Genomic DNA, 17790 nt, shown 5'->3' on the forward strand with positions numbered 1-17790 from the left:
TCGCGGACATTACTTTATATTCACTGCAATCGCAATGGAGGACCGTGGCAGGTCAGAAATTTCTTTTGTCAAATTGGGTTTAGCAGGAATGACTTCTACAGTACCATTTACTTGGAAAATTGATGAAAATGTTCACCCCAAGTACCCATATTTTACTGTACAACCAACGGTAATTACATGGCTTTGGTCCATGATTCTATTGCCCTTGGCCTTAGAAAAGACTGGGTCACGCTCAGCAAGCAATGGTATTTGTGTAATTGGATCAATTTTTTAAGTAAAAATCATGAAATCAGGGGCTAATATTGACTATTTAGTATATTTGCAAAATATATCCCTTGGGCGTACAGATATAATTATAGCTGGTCACAACATTTTTTTTTTCCAACAGGATAGCACAACCAAAACATATCTATTCACTCGCCCAAGTACTTGGCTGCATCCTATAATTGTGTAAAGATACATATCACCAGATAACTTTTCATCGTTTATATAAGTTAATTAGGGTAATGTATGTATAACTGTCAAATTGGTCAGGCTAATTGAATACCCGATGCTGTAATCGCTGGATAAGAAGTCATTATTCTGAACATATTTATGAGTCAGGTACTAGAATTCATCCACGCCTCCGAGTTAAATGGAACAGAAATGATGCGTGGAAACAACTTGTCCAATCTCACAGGCAAACAGATCCAAATGATGTCTCAATTTGACTCAGCAGATACAACATCTTATAACAATGACAATAATCTCAATTTTACTGATCATTCTTACACTTTAGTTGCTGTATGACAGTTTGAAATGAAATGACTTCAAGCTCGATTGAATCACAATCCAGGAGTCGATTGGCGACAAACCAAACCAAAGTCTTTCAGTATGTTGCATAGGCGTTCTTTACTGCGACGAACGCGCAACACATCCCGTATGAACATATCCTTTCGTTCTTGGCTAACTGGAGGTGAGCTTGCATTCGATAAAGCCACTCGAAGCCACCGGGTAGTCCATTCGTTGTAATATGTACATAATACTAGAAGAACTTCTGCGTGAGGCTCCAGGCTACAGCGTGCGACTTCTCCACCTGCCGTATAGAATGAATGATTATTAACCCGCTGATTAAAAATCATGTATGTTGTTACATGATGATGATGATAATGATAATGATGGCAGGCGGAGGGGTATGTACATCCTCATATTAGGCTCATTTCAAACAGCATCTAGTGCCTAGTAGGTCAAAAAACCATGATAAATTGTGTAACATACAATTGAATAATGAAATTAGATGACTTGTCCCGGAGTATTTCATTTGTTGGGTTAAGTGTTTTCATCACCTCGAGTAATTATTGTTCAGACCGGTTTGCATATCGATAATGAGTGAACTGGTGGGAGCGATAAAAACCGCACTATTTGAATGGCTGGATAATAGTTTAAGTAATAAAAAACAGTTGATCCTCGTACCAACGCAACGTAGAATCGTACAAACTAGCTCCTGACCAAAGGTCTCGATGAACGTTTTTAAATGTGGGCATTGTCCAATCGCATGACTAAGAAAACTCCCTGCAGCCTTGGCGATTCCCACCTCAGGAAGAGACAAGCATGCAATTCCTGCAATAGTATTAATTTCAATGTATCTTTGGAACAAACTCCCCCTACTGCGCAAGTTCATGGGTATCAAATATTTGCTCACCGCATCGTAAGGTTTCAGGAATTTGTTGCGGGATGGCGAGTAGCAATCGAGAAGTTTTTTTGCATATTTGCGCAAGCAGAACAAGATACGCCTGCAGCAAATCCGACAGATCAGACAAGTTACCTCCAGCTGCTTGGATTGCGGCAACTCCATTTAAAGTGTAACCGTTTAATTCAGCAAAAACTGGTGCGACGATGCTGCAAGAATCTCTGGCTAATAATAAAATTAACTGACGTAATAAATTTAGAGCCGCCGGGTGAGGTGTCGTCTTGTAAGAGGTAGTGAGTAGCAATAGTATAGGGCGTGCCTCAGCTTTCGGGTGAGGGAGGGATGACAACGATCTTTGCACACAAATGTGCATAGCTTCCAGAGTCATGTAATCTTTTCCCCATTCGTTGTCTGTAACAATCTGATTGAATAACGGCACCAACCCGTCTAGCACTGCTTTACCGACATGTCCCTCCAATGTCGAGAACAAGGTTGTCGCCATTTTCAATTGATTAACAACGGAATTTCGAGCCTTGGACGGTGGCAGCTGTAATAACTCGTGCAATCGCCTCACGCAGGGACCAAGGGTAGAATCAAGATGTTGTAATTGAAGATCCGTTGAAGGTAACGAGTTCAACAATTTCCCAGCAGCAAACATTAATCGAAGACCTACGCAACCCCCCGGTGGTACGTTAGGCAATGTGCACCCAATAGTTTCGAGTACCGAAGGAGCCAACGGCGCTAGGTGCGGGCCGCATTCTCGAGCCAAGTCTTTTAACGCCATGCTAGCTGACGTAGCGGTAACGGGACCCTGAGCTAATCCCAAAGAGATTAGTCTTAAGCAGCCTTCCAGCCAAGGGTCGGCATGCTCTCCTATCCATTCTGCATAAGCACTGATCGCCATACAAGCACTAGAAAGTACTTCGCCGGGATATCTGTGATAGGGTATTTCTGACAAGACAATGTGGAGGAGAGGAGGTATATAGCGCCTCTCCTGAGACTCGATGCTGTTCGACAAAGCTTTGAAAGCATGCAGTGTGGATTCAACTTGATTCCATTCTTCGAAATTATTCTGAGGTTGACTCAGCCTCTGACCTAGTAGCTCTAGCAGTTCCACGCCCAGTACGTTGTAGCAGCAGGTCAGTGTATCGGCGGCATCTTGTCGGTAACATCTGAGAAGCTCTCTGTCGTCTTCGTCCCCGGCTTCCGCCGCTGTCAACGGAAGCGTAGCTTTACGCAATAAAGCCTGGGCGAGACGGGCGTATACCGGTTTCAAAGCCAGCAATGCCCGAGTTTCAACCGGTGGATCCAGGATGTAGAAGTCGTCCTGCAAACTGTACCAGAACCCAAATGGTATACAGCTGCTTCTTTCATCCGTGGGATATCGACCAGGCAGCTCTGAACATTCTAGTAACAGCTCAACCAGCTCCTTTGCAGCCCATTTCTTTTTTTCGTCACCTTCTCCGCTCAACGCCAAGAGAAACGTCCTACTGTGCGCATTACCAAATGTTCCAAGTATATCATAGAAAGCTTGACCGCATTCCTGACGCATCGACCATATCAACCCCTCAGTCCATTCCCACAACAAAACAGGCCTACTGATTAAATCCGGGTTTCTCAGTGTCAAATTTAAACATTCTTGAACAACCTCCCATCCACTACTGGCTTCCAGATCAATTTCCCTAGAAAAATATGAGAATGTAAATTTTGAACGAACTGTTATCATAGTGTATATGATGTATCAAACGACGCCGTACCTCCGTGGTGCATAATGTAAGGCAGCTTGTAGAAAATGCTTGAATAAATGACTCGTTGCTTCGAGAGGAATCTCACCCAGTTTCAACCAAGACAATGCGCATTCCAGTGCAAGGAGAAATATCTTTTGGTCGTTCCTCCCAGCTACACCGTGATCCAAGTTGGAAAATACATCTAGAAGTAGCAGGGCAACTCTTTGCCAACTGGCTATGAGTCCTTGCCTAATCTTTGTCCTTGTCGTACCGTGACAATTTTCAAACTGACAGAAATGGAAAAACACAGAATGAAATTGTCGGCATACGATACAGTATTATGCAGAAAGAATCGTACCTACTTACACAAGAGAATCATGAATACTTATAATCTGGCTCAGCACACGTGCTTGGAAAAGTAGAGCTGATTGGAAATCATGCCACCACGATGCAACGATGTAAGCTTGATTTCGGTACTTGTGTAAATATGCACTCTTCTTACAATTGCCGGTTATTGAAACAGAGGAGTAACGTATTTTCTACAATTTGATATAATGAATGTAATTTTTCTGCTTCGGCTAGGGTCAATCGTCAGGCTCTATCAGTAATACAACTAGTTGTATTTTGAGAAATCTATGTGTATCACTGTACATCGTATCCTATACCTCTATGTCAAGGCAGCAAATGTAGAGAGAATATCTGAATTATATGGGAAATCATTCTGCATCCACAGTCCTCAATAGAAGAGAGGGTAAAGAGAAAAGTGTTCGGTGGAAAGTCAGTGCTTTTGAAGAGTTGTTGGTGAAAAACTGTGTTGCAATATTTTACTTTGGCATGCACGGCTGATAACTCTGGCTGCTGATTAACGTGTTCAATACTTACCTCTACAGGAAGTGCGGAAAGAACTCGTAGTAGGAGATCCAACATTAAAGGAGTATCACAAGACAAACTGCTGACTACATCTTCAACCAAGCTTTTATCATCTTTTCTTCCTTCCTCCGATGCTTGAATATTAATGAGAACCACGGCCAGCTAAAGTCATTAAATATATTGTTGAATGATCCTTATTCAACAAAAGTTGCTCTTTAGATTAGAACATTATCACCAGCGATGAAAGGGAGTTTTCATTTGAAGCTGCTTCTTCATAGAACTACGTGACGGGTCCTATCTTTATCACCGGTGATACAAGTTATAGAACGATCTCTTGGGTATAACGGAAGGCTCTTACCGCTTGGCACAGTTTGGAAAGCACTAATATCGGGGCTTCTGTGTTTTTGATGCAATCAAGCAGGCGATCCTTCAATACCAGGTATTCGTTTTTTGGAACCTGATCCCATTGTTTAGTAAGTTTTGAGTAGAGGGTTGTTGCGCCAAAACATTGTACTTCCCAGCTCTGGATCATTGGATGTAGTACATTGATACATATGGTATTTGATGACACGCAAGGAAGTTCTGTTATGTATATATTCACCTTGGTTGGTTCGATCAAGTCCCAAACAAAACTCCAAGCCTCGAAAGATGCCTGTATCTGTAAGAGCCACGAATGAGTTTCACTGGTTCCAGTAGCGTAAAATCGCTTTACAGCCTCTTCCACCGTGAGCGCACGATCCATTTCACAGCAATTGCAGCCCAACTTCGGATGACAGGTTCCTGATTATTTACAATGAAAATCGCACCCTACATTAGCGGTTATGATTTGGCTTATTCTAGATTGTGGGAAAGTTGAAAGAGACTTCTGTAACAATTGTACATCATCATCAGCAAAGGGTGACAGATGCTCCGGTAGTTACTAAACTGTATTTAGTACGCATTGTTTTTGACGATACGGAAATACTCTCTAAGTATGCCCGAGTCATACCAAAGGTTAACCTAATCTAACTTAACCCATCTGCTTCGTCCTCTTTTTTTAGGCCTTTAGGCTCAGTCTACAATGTACGCATACGTTCCTATTTCGGAGAGAGGCTACGGGCGCTTTCCATCTATGTGTGACGTCGGAGCGACACTCCACGAAAATTCCCCAAGTTTGCCACTAGAGGTTATTGCGAAAGTTCTGCCAGATGTGACGTTCTAACGGTCAATTCCGGACTAGTTTACGAGTTAGATTCGAATCGTAGTCGCGAAATGAACTGGGACGTATGTACAGTAATGTTCATCGATGCATGCACTGTGGCTAACTTTATTTTTTCAGCTTTTGTTTCTTTTCTACTCGTATTTTATGTGCCTATGGCCGGTGAAACAGTTGCACAGGAGAAATGGGAGAAACCACGACGACAGCCTCTCAGCGCTGTCATCCATGTAACCTCTGAGATCGCGAGGGCACGAATAACCTCTTTCACAAAGTGCATAACCCGTCATTTTAAGTATAAATATTTAATTTTATCATATTTATACATTCGTCGAATCTTAAATTGACGGCTTATGCACTTTGTGAAAGAGGTTATTCGTGCCCTCGCGATCTCAGAGGTTACATGGATGACAGCGCCGAGAGGCTGTCGTCGTGGTTTTTCCCACTTCTCCTGTCGACTGTTTCACCGGGCATGGACACATAAAATACGAGTAGAAAAGAAACAAAAGTTGAAAAAATAAAGTTAGCCACAGTGCATGCATCGATGAACATTACTGTACATACATACATACAATCAGTAGTTGTGGGTCGCCAATATCGATTAATCACTGAAGTGAAATGGACAACTTGATCGAGTTCGCATAATTATGGGTATTAACGGGGAGTTGAAAATTGTTGTAAATTATTAGAATGAAGTTTTTCTTTACCTTTCGTAAGATTGCTTCTCCTGGAACCGTTGGATAGGTGTGATGAAGGAACTTGTTTTAAATGAACATTGAATTTAGATTTGGAATTGGTTTAAAATGGAATATATTTTGATTAAACACACAGAATATGAATGAACAGTTTTGATAATATAAAATTGGACAATGAATCGGGCAGAGATTCGTCGTTGGAATGCAAGTGCTAGAGGGTTTTACCGCAAGGATCTACTGCGAGTACTAGTTGTTACTGGAGATAAAAACCAAGAGAGTGAATGATCGCTGGGTGCTCGTATTTATTCAGATCGGTAGCGGTAGGGGTGTGAAATCCTCTCCTCAAGCATTACCCCACAACAACGCATTTCTTCCCCTTATTCTGAAAATTAAAACTAGGTTGGTATGCTGTGCTATGGGATTTATTAGTGCCGGGTGCGAGAAGACGGTCGGGGCCCCGTACGCACAATAAGGGGTAAGCCAAGCGCACGGTCTTACATACAGGTCTGGAAACTCCATTGGAGGGGGTAGGTCGCTTATTGAAGCCGTGTTGATAGTTCACTAGTCACCACTGGGTTCGCTGCGATCTTATCAGCTTAACAGCCGAGGCAGGGCCGGGGGGGTCCAGACAGACCGTGGTATTCGCTCACTCATCGTATTTATTGAGGTTATTGTTATCCTGGTAACTAAACCGCAGCGACAACTGGTGGTGCCGCTAGAATCGAATTTGCCCTTGCTAAGCGACACGAATAATCGTGGCTCCCAGCATATAAGTTTCCAGAACTGTGTGTAAGACCGTGGCCAAGCGTCAGGTACTCTAGTCTGGCAGCTTTCCGAGCGGAGCGCTGCTGCGGAGTTAGTTCTGAGCGTCTGCGCTGTGCCCGTGTGGCGTTGTAAGCGTGCAGCGTGCGGCTGATTGGGTGGGGGAAAAGCGAGCACGAGTAGTGAGCAACCAAGTTCGGAGCGAGGAGCCCGGCAAACGGATGCGTCGTCACGAGAGATTCGGTTCGCTTTCCGCCGCATATGTCACAGTAGGGAAACCGCGAGAGGTGACCGCGGCACCAGGAAGGTCAGAATAAGCTCGGTTATTCCACGACAGTGACACTCCAAAGGCGAATCGATCCAAAATCGCCCTAAAAAGTTTCAAAACATCCAGAAGACAAATCCAGCCACCGCGGTAAAGAAATGTCCTTTAAGGCGCCGCTGAACTGACTTGAAAATATCAAATCGTGACGCCATAAGTACGTGCAGCGCGTCTGAATATAAAACGGTAAAATAACACTGCTGATTTCATTGGCTTGTTCTGTTAGATCCAACCAATGATATCAGTTACAGATCCAGACATACTTCTTGTGGGCCATGAACGGGCTGCTGTCACATGAAAATCGCCGTTACGAATTGTGCCATATTTACAAAAAAAACAACTGATAGTATAAGTTTTCCCGAATAAAGTGAGTGCTTTTGTACGTGGCTAACTATCTGGCGAGAGTGAAATAAGTTGTGAAACAGTGCAATCAGTGAATATTCAACATGCGGTAGCTCCGATCGGCCATGTTTGTTGTTGCGTGATTTTATTCACTTCATTATTCTTTATTAACAAAATTATCAGCGATTTGCATGACCAGTGAGTCAGTTAGCCACGTACACTTTTATTCAAGCTTCAATTAAAAATTTTTCCGAGTGAGATTCGTGCTTCCGTTCTCGCAGGATTCGTAATGGCGTTTCATCTAATTACCTCGCTTCTGACGGCTAGAAATATATATATGACATGCCAGGTCAGCGGGGTCTTGAAGCACCTAGTCGGAACGCAGGGCTCAGAGAATATAAACAACAGTCGAAATAAAGCAAACTCGAATGTGTATAGTGTGTAGTGAGTTCTGCTTTCCGAAACGCTAACACACAGGTGGGTGCAAAAAAAAAACGGCGGCGGTGGCCGTGGCTCGCATATGTTTAATACAAGTTCGGACATCCGTGACAGTGACCCATAGAAGGTTGAATTGAGCTCAGGGACTCCACCAACCCAGCTGGGGTTGAGGCACAACACGAACGTGAGTACGAAAAACAATAATATGTTAATGGCAGGCACAAGTTTGCATAAGGAGAGCCTTTCTGGAAGTATGGCATCATGAGGTTGAAATCATGATAGCTTTCCCAAAATAGTCGCAGCCCAGAGTTGAAAATCAATCATTCAGGTTAGTCCGAGTCGGATCAAAATCACGTCGGCCATAATAAGTGTAGAGATATCACCTTCGGTCGACGAATTCAATCGCCGGTCAGGTTGAGGTCAGGTTTTGATGATGTAGTATATTACGAATATAGTAAACAGACTGTATACAGGGTGTTCCAGACTAAAGTGCAAGAATTGATAGGGGTTGTAGAGGAGGTTGAACTGAGTGAATTAAACGGAAGAACATGTGGTCTCCAAAGTCGCGTTTGCGAGATACGACCGGTCAAAAAAGACCTGCTAAGCGCCGACGTGTAGGCAACCGAATGTACATCAGGCAGCGGTTAGCGGTCTTGTTGATGCGCGTTTGACTATCAACGCGAAACATAACGCGTTCAAATTCACGAGTTTCAAACAGAAACACTCCTGACATTGAATTTTGCCGGCGGTGTGTGTGCTTGATTGCCTAAATGCCGGCGTTTAGCGAGACTTTTCTGACTGGTCGTATCTCGCGGACGCGACTTCGGAGACCACATGTTCTGTGGGTTAATTCACTCAGTTCGACCTCCTCTACAACCCCTATTAATTTTTACACTTTAGTCTGGGACACCCTGTATAAGGATCGAACAGAACAGCGGATGAAGCAGTATGCCTACGAATCTCGAAGAATAGAGTAGGTGTGTGAGTAGTGGTAACTTTCGGACGAGTGATAATGTAATGTAAATCCTGGCCAGGTAACAATAAAAAAAAACCACTCATTGACAACGACACTTTTCCAGAAAAGAATTGGTAAAATCACGTTATTTTCACCCACAACTAAGAATCCATGATGACCGCTCTGACTTCAATATTATACAAATTTATTCATTCATCTCCGTTTGATCGCTAGACATTAATTGACATTTCTACGACTATTGTCCGATTTTATATTATTTATCTTTGGTCTACAATTGATACATTTTGTGCCGTCTATGTGTGCTTCGTTGGACTAACAAGTCCGGTTGGTGGGCTTGCGACGAGCAGTGACCATTTTCTTTCCACATATTGTGAGGTCTTCTTAAAAATATGTTTTGATAAATGAATGAATAATTGCCAACACACATTTTCATCAACCCCTCCGTATATTTGTCTTTTGATTATTTCTTTCTATTTTTTGGATTTATTATCATTCGAAAATTGTTGCAAGGTTTAGGTCAGGTTTAGGTCAGGTTTAGGTCAGGTTTAGGTCAGGTTTAGGTCAGGTTTAGGTCAGGTTTAGGTTAGGTTAGGTTAGGTTAGGTTAGGTTAGGTTAGGTTAGGTTAGGTTAGGTTAGGTTAGGTTAGGTTAGGTTAGGTTAGGTTAGGTTAGGTTAGGTTAGGTTAGGTTAGGTTAGGTTAGGTTAGGTTAGGTTAGGTTAGGTTAGGTTAGGTTAGGTTAGGTTAGGTTAGGTTAGGTTAGGTTATAGCCGTGACCACCGGTCGACTTCCGGTTTTTGAGTGAACTTTTTCGGATTTTTTCCGCTCTTTCCAATGCCGCTAATTATTCCAAAATCTACCGGGCCGTTTTTGAGATTTTGAGGGGGGGGGGGGGGCAAAAATGGGGGGGGGCGAGGGGGGGTGGGTGGGTCGGGTGCAGGATCCCCCCGCCCGTTATGTCCCCCACGGCCCCCTCCCCCCTCCCCCATTTGACCCCCCCCGGGGGGGGTGGGGGGGGAACGGTTGCTGGACCTATTTGGTCCTGGCATGAACTTTTCAGCCCTTGATTTATCGAAAAAAATGAGCCCCTAACCAACCCTCTCCGTAGATTGGTTCAAAAGATAGGCGTTTTTCGAAAAATATCACCCACCTAACCTGACCCGACCCAACTCAAAAAGTGATGGTCGGACGCATAAAAGTTCTGCGCACCCGTTTCCGATGTCAGACTGACACCCCCCCTCAAAACCCCCCCCGCGGGGGGCGTGGGGGGGGAACCGTCGCTGGACCTAATTGGTCCAGACATGAACTTGGTAGAGCTTGATTTATCGAACAAAACGAGCCCTCAACGAACCCTCTCCGTAGAACGGTTCAGGAGATATGAATTTTTGAAAATTATTTCGCACCTAACCTAACCTATGTCGGAAACAACGGAAATTTTCTAAGTTTTTTTTCGAAATTTTCGTCACACAGAAACTTGTTTTTTAGGCGTTTCAAACGATTCTGAGCCGATCTGTACCTATTTCGCGGGAACTTTTTTTTTTTTTTTTGAACGCACAACCCCAAAAACTTTGAAATTTTTCGAATTTTGAAAAAAAAAAATGTTACTCAGAGACTTGTTTTCTACGCGTTTCGAACGATTCTGAGCCGATCTGTACCTATCTCGCGGGAACTTTTTTTTTTTTTTTTGAACGCACAACCCCAAAAACTTTGAAATTTTTCGAATTTTCAAAAAAAAAATGTTAACCAGAGACTTGTTTTCTACGCGTTTCGAACGATTCTGAGCCGATCTGTACCTATTTCGCGGGAACTTTTTTTTTTTTTTCTTCCTAATTCCACCGCCCAACTCAAAAACTTCAAAATCGCCCCGGAAAATTCCGAAAAAATTCCAGGGGACCAGAGCGGTCATCGCGGTGAAAAAACCTCCTTGGAAGCATGTCGCTAAATCTCACGGTTCGGATTTTACAGCCGGCGTTTCCGCTTTCCCGGCGACCGACTTCCGATTCGACACCACCATCGCGTTTAGATGGCCATAATCCAGCGGGGACCCGCGGTAATTCAAATTTCAAGTCAATCGGATCGATTTCAGAAAAGTTAGGACAAGTTCGGCCCTCCGAGACATTGGATTCCGGACGGTTGGAATATGTTCGGCTTCCGGATTCTGCGGCGGCCGGAAGGTGAGAAAGGGTTCGGCTTCCCGAAACCACAACACACACGAGGGTACGAACAACGCGAAAGGTGGTCGCGGCACCCGGAAGGTTGGAATAAGTTCGGCTTCCGGATTCTACGGCGGCCGAGAGGTTAGGAAGGGTTCGGCTCCCCGAAACCACAACACACACGGGGGTACGAACAACGCGAAAGGTGGTCGCGGCACCCGGAAGGTTGGAATAAGTTCGGCTTCCGGATTCTACGGCGGCCGAGAGGTTAGGAAGGGTTCGGCTCCCCGAAACCACAACACACACGGGGGTACGAACAACGCGAAAGGTGGTCGCGGCACCCGGAAGGTTGGAATAAGTTCGGCTTCCGGATTCTACGGCGGCCGAGAGGTTAGGAAGGGTTCGGCTCCCCGAAACCACAATGCACATCTATAGTTCCAAAACCGTACACTTTTCAGGGGTACTTGATATTAAGTTTTTTGACCGCGACAGCTTGCCCAATTTTTCAGAATTTTCTCAGATTTTTTCACTGATATTTTGAAATTTTTGGAACAGGTACAAAAATGAAAAAAACGTCTTCGAAAGTTACCCTGGGTCGTCTCAGAATCGCCTAAAACGCCTAGAAAACACTTCTCCCCGTGACGAAAATTTCGAAAAAAACTTTGAAAATTTCCGACGCTCTAGAGTAGGTTAGGTTAGGTTAGGTTAGGTTAGGTTAGGTTAGGTTAGGTTAGGTTAGGTTAGGTTAGGTTAGGTTAGGTTAGGTTAGGTTAGGTTAGGTTAGGTTAGGTTAGGTTAGGTTAGGTTAGGTTAGGTTAGGTTAGGTTAGGTTAGGTTAGGTTAGGTTAGGTTAGGTTAGGTTAGGTTAGGTTAGGTTAGGTTATAGCCGTGACCACCGGTCGACTTCCGGTTTTTGAGTGAACTTTTTCGGATTTTTTCCGCTCTTTCCAATGCCGCTAATTATTCCAAAATCTACCGGGCCGTTTTTGAGATTTTGAGGGGGGGGGGGGCAAAAATGGGGGGGGGCGAGGGGGGGTGGGTGGGTCGGGTGCAGGATCCCCCCGCCCGTTATGTCCCCCACGGCCCCCTCCCCCCTCCCACATTTGACCCCCCCCGGGGGGGGTGGGGGGGGGAACGGTTGCTGGACCTATTTGGTCCTGGCATGAACTTTTCAGCCCTTGATTTATCGAAAAAAATGAGCCCCTAACCAACCCTCTCCGTAGATTGGTTCAAAAGATAGGCGTTTTTCGAAAAATATCACCCACCTAACCTGACCCGACCCAACTCAAAAAGTGATGGTCGGACGCATAAAAGTTCTGCGCACCCGTTTCCGATGTCAGACTGACACCCCCCCTTACAACCCCCCCCGCGGGGGGCGTGGGGGGGGAACCGTCGCTGGACCTAATTGGTCCAGACATGAACTTGGTAGAGCTTGATTTATCGAACAAAACGAGCCCTCAACGAACCCTCTCCGTAGAACGGTTCAGGAGATATGAATTTTTGAAAATTATTTTGCACCTAACCTAACCTATGTCGGAAACAACGGAAATTTTCTAAGTTTTTTTCCGAAATTTTCGTCACACAGAAACTTGTTTTTTAGGCGTTTCAAACGATTCTGAGCCGATCTGTACCTATGTCGCGGGAACTTTTTTTTTTTTTTTCGAACGCACAACCCCAAAAACTTTGAAATTTTTCGAATTTTGAAAAAAAAAAATGTTTCCTAGAGACTTGTTTTCTACGCGTTTCGAACGATTCTGAGCCGATCTGTACCTATTTCGCGGGAACTTTTTTTTTTTTTTTGAACGCACAACCCCAAAAACTTTGAAATTTTTCGAATTTTCAAAAAAAAAAATGTTACCCAGAGACTTGTTTTCTACGCGTTTCGAACGATTCTGAGCCGATCTGTACCTATCGCGCGGGAACTTTTTTTTTTTTTTTTGAACGCACAACCCCAAAAACTTTGAAATTTTTCGAATTTTGAAAAAAAAAATGTTACCCAGAGACTTGTTTTCTACGCGTTTCGAACGATTCTGAGACGATCTGTACCTATTTCGCGGGAACTTTTTTTTTTTTTTTTGAACGCACGACCCAAAAAACTTTGAAATTTATCGAATTTCGAAAAAAAAATTAGTCACCCAGAGACTTGTTTTCTGGGCGTTTTGGACGATTCTGAGCCGATCGGTACCTATTTGTCGGGAACTTTTTTTTTTTTTTTCCTAATTCCACCGCCCAACTCAAAAACTTCAAAATCGCCCCGAAAAATTCCGAAAAAATTCCAGGGGACCAGTGCGGTCATCGCGGTGAAAAAACCTCCTCAGAAGCATGTCGCTAAATCTCACGGTTCGGATTTTACAGCCGGCGTTTCCGCTTTCCCGGCGACCGACTTCCGATTCGACACCACCATCGCGTTTAGATGGCCATAATCAAGCGGGGACCCGCGGTAATTCAAATTTCAAGTCGATCGGATCGATTTCAGAAAAGTTAGGACAAGTTCGGCCCTCCGAGACGTTGGATTCCGGACGGTTGGAATATGTTCGGCTTCCGGATTCTGCGGCGGCCGAGAGGTTAGGAAGGGTTCGGCTCCCCGAAACCACAACACACACGGGGGTACGAACAACGCGAAAGGTGGTCGCGGCACCCGGAAGGTTGGAATAAGTTCGGCTTCCGGATTCTACGGCGGCCGAGAGGTTAGGAAGGGTTCGGCTCCCCGAAACCACAACACACACGGGGGTACGAACAACGCGAAAGGTGGTCGCGGCACCCGGAAGGTTGGAATAAGTTCGGCTTCCGGATTCTACGGCGGCCGAGAGGTTAGGAAGGGTTCGGCTCCCCGAAACCACAATGCACATCTATAGTTCCAAAACCGTACACTTTTCAGGGGTACTTGATATCAAGTTTTTTGACCGCGACAGCTTGCCCAATTTTTCAGAATTTTCTCAGATTTTTTCACTGATATTTTGAAATTTTTGGAACAGGTACAAAAATAAAAAAAACGTCTTCGAAAGTTACCCTGGGTCGTCTCAGAATCGCCCGAAACGCCTAGAAAACACTTCTCCCCGTGACGAAAATTTCGAAAAAAACTTTGAAAATTTCCGACGCTCCAGAGTAGGTTAGGTTAGGTTAGGTTAGGTTAGGTTAGGTTAGGTTAGGTTAGGTTAGGTTAGGTTAGGTTAGGTTAGGTTAGGTTATAGCCGTTGCCATCGGTGGACTTTCGGTTTTTGAGTGAACTTTTTCGGATTTTTTCCGCTCTTTCCGATGCCGCTATTTTTTCCAAAATCTATCGGGCCGTTTTTGAGATTTTGAGGGGGGGGGGGGCAAAAATGGGGGGGGGGGCGAGGGGGGGTAGGTGGGTCGGGTGCAGGATCCCCCCGCCCGTCATGTCCCCCACGGCCCCCTCCCCCCTCCCTCATTTGACCCCCCCCCGGGGGGGGTGGGGGGGGGAACGGTTGCTGGACCTATTTGGTCCTGGCATGAACTTTTCAGCCCTTGATTTATCGAAAAAAATGAGCCCCTAACCAACCCTCTCCGTAGATTGGTTCAAAAGATAGGCGTTTTTCGAAAAATATCACCCACCTAACCTGACCCGACCTAACTCAAAAAGTGATGGTCGGACGCATAAAAATTCTGCGCACCCGTTTCCGATGTCAGACTGACACCCCCCCTCAAAACCCCCCCCGCGGGGGGCGTGGGGGGGGGAACCGTCGCTGGACCTAATTGGTCCAGACATGAACTTGGTAGAGCTTGATTTATCGAACAAAACGAGCCCTCAACGAACCCTCTCCGTAGAACGGTTCAGGAGATATGAATTTTTGAAAATTATTTCGCACCTAACCTAACCTATGTCGGAAACAACGGAAATTTTCTAAGTTTTTTTCCGAAATTTTCGTTACACAGAAACTTGTTTTTTAGGCGTTTCAAACGATTCTGAGCCGATCTGTACCTATTTCGCGGGAACTTTTTTTTTTTTTTTTGAACGCACAACCCCAAAAACTTTGAAATTTTTCGAATTTTGAAAAAAAAAAATGTTACTCAGAGACTTGTTTTCTACGCGTTTCGAACGATTCTGAGCCGATCTGTACCTATTTGGCGGGTACCTTTTTTTTTTTTTTTTTGAACGCACGACCCAAAAAACTTTGAAATTTATCGAATTTCGAAAAAAAAATGTTACCCAGAGACTTGTTTTCTGGGCGTTTTGGACGATTCTGAGCCGATCGGTACCTATTTGTCGAGACTTTTTTTTTTTTTTTTCCGAATTCCACCGCCCAACTCAAAAACTTCAAAATCGCCCCGGAAAATTCCGAAAAAATTCCAGTGAACCAGTGCGGTCATCGCGGTGAAAAAACCTCCTCAGAAGCATGTCGCTAAATCTCACGGTTCGGATTTTACAGCCGGCGTTTCCGCTTTCCCGGCGACCGACTTCCGATTCGACACCACCATCGCGTTTAGATGGCCATAATCAAGCGGGGACCCGCGGTAATTCAAATTTCAAGTCGATCGGATCGATTTCAGAAAAGTTAGGACAAGTTCGGCCCTCCGAGACGTTGGATTCCGGACGGTTGGAATATGTTCGGCTTCCGGATTCTGCGGCGGCCGGAAGGTGAGAAAGGGTTCGGCTTCCCGAAACCACAACACACACGAGGGTACGAACAACGCGAAAGGTGGTCGCGGCACCCGGAAGGTTGGAATAAGTTCGGCTTCCGGATTCTACGGCGGCCGAGAGGTTAGGAAGGGTTCGGCTCCCCGAAACCACAATGCACATCTATAGTTCCAAAACCGTACACTTTACAGGGGTACTTGTGATCAAGTTTTTTGACCGCGACAGCTTGCCCAATTTTTCAGAATTTTCTTAGATTTTTTCACTGATATTTTGAAATTTTTGGAACAGGTACAAAAATAAAAAAAACGTCTTCGAAAGTTACCCTAGGTCGTCTCAGAATCGCCCGAAACGCCTAGAAAACACTTCTCCCCGTGACAAAAATTTCGAAAAAAACTTTGAAAATTTTCGAAGCTCCAGAGTAGGTTAGGTTAGGTTAGGTTAGGTTAGGTTAGGTTAGGTTAGGTTAGGTTAGGTTAGGTTAGGTTAGGTTAGGTTAGGTTAGGTTAGGTTAGGTTAGGTTAGGTTAGGTTAGGTTAGGTTAGGTTAGGTTAGGTTAGGTTAGGTTAGGTTAGGTTAGGTTAGGTTAGGTTAGGTTAGGTTAGGTTAGGTTAGGTTAGGTTAGGTTAGGTTAGGTTAGGTTAGGTTAGGTTAGGTTATAGCCGTGACCACCGGTCGACTTCCGGTTTTTGAGTGAACTTTTTCGGATTTTTTCCGCTCTTTCCAATGCCGCTAATTATTCCAAAATCTACCGGGCCGTTTTTGAGATTTTGAGGGGGGGGGGGGGCAAAAATGGGGGGGGGCGAGGGGGGGTGGGTGGGTCGGGTGCAGGATCCCCCCGCCCGTTATGTCCCCCACGGCCCCCTCCCCCCTCCCACATTTGACCCCCCCCGGGGGGGGTGGGGGGGGGAACGGTTGCTGGACCTATTTGGTCCTGGCATGAACTTTTCAGCCCTTGATTTATCGAAAAAAATGAGCCCCTAACCAACCCTCTCCGTAGATTGGTTCAAAAGATAGGCGTTTTTCGAAAAATATCACCCACCTAACCTGACCCGACCCAACTCAAAAAGTGATGGTCGGACGCATAAAAGTTCTGCGCACCCGTTTCCGATGTCAGACTGACACCCCCCCTTACAACCCCCCCCGCGGGGGGCGTGGGGGGGGAACCGTCGCTGGACCTAATTGGTCCAGACATGAACTTGGTAGAGCTTGATTTATCGAACAAAACGAGCCCTCAACGAACCCTCTCCGTAGAACGGTTCAGGAGATATGAATTTTTGAAAATTATTTTGCACCTAACCTAACCTATGTCGGAAACAACGGAAATTTTCTAAGTTTTTTTCCGAAATTTTCGTCACACAGAAACTTGTTTTTTAGGCGTTTCAAACGATTCTGAGCCGATCTGTACCTATGTCGCGGGAACTTTTTTTTTTTTTTTCGAACGCACAACCCCAAAAACTTTGAAATTTTTCGAATTTTGAAAAAAAAAAATGTTTCCTAGAGACTTGTTTTCTACGCGTTTCGAACGATTCTGAGCCGATCTGTACCTATTTCGCGGGAACTTTTTTTTTTTTTTTGAACGCACAACCCCAAAAACTTTGAAATTTTTCGAATTTTCAAAAAAAAAAATGTTACCCAGAGACTTGTTTTCTACGCGTTTCGAACGATTCTGAGCCGATCTGTACCTATCGCGCGGGAACTTTTTTTTTTTTTTTTGAACGCACAACCCCAAAAACTTTGAAATTTTTCGAATTTTGAAAAAAAAAATGTTACCCAGAGACTTGTTTTCTACGCGTTTCGAACGATTCTGAGACGATCTGTACCTATTTCGCGGGAACTTTTTTTTTTTTTTTTGAACGCACGACCCAAAAAACTTTGAAATTTATCGAATTTCGAAAAAAAAATTAGTCACCCAGAGACTTGTTTTCTGGGCGTTTTGGACGATTCTGAGCCGATCGGTACCTATTTGTCGGGAACTTTTTTTTTTTTTTTCCTAATTCCACCGCCCAACTCAAAAACTTCAAAATCGCCCCGAAAAATTCCGAAAA

At 44.5% G+C, this 17790-nt stretch overlaps 1 protein-coding gene across 1 annotated transcript; it reads right to left on the minus strand.

The window, feature by feature from the left end:
- Positions 1-297: 297 nt before the first annotated feature.
- Positions 298-5283, minus strand: LOC124409894 (importin-13). Its single transcript, XM_046887838.1, has 7 exons — positions 4868-5283; positions 4625-4789; positions 4279-4428; positions 3427-3683; positions 1682-3351; positions 1453-1599; positions 298-1075 (listed from the first exon to the last, which is right to left on the minus strand). The coding sequence occupies exons 1-7, from the start codon at positions 5006-5008 to the stop codon at positions 825-827; spliced, it is 2781 nt and encodes a 926-aa protein (XP_046743794.1). The 5' UTR covers positions 5009-5283; the 3' UTR covers positions 298-824.
- Between the last annotated feature and the right edge of the window lie 12507 nt (positions 5284-17790).

The sequence above is a fragment of the Diprion similis genome, chromosome 8 (genome assembly GCF_021155765.1).
Source record: "Diprion similis isolate iyDipSimi1 chromosome 8, iyDipSimi1.1, whole genome shotgun sequence".
In the NCBI taxonomy this organism is placed as follows: Eukaryota; Metazoa; Arthropoda; class Insecta; order Hymenoptera; family Diprionidae; genus Diprion; species Diprion similis.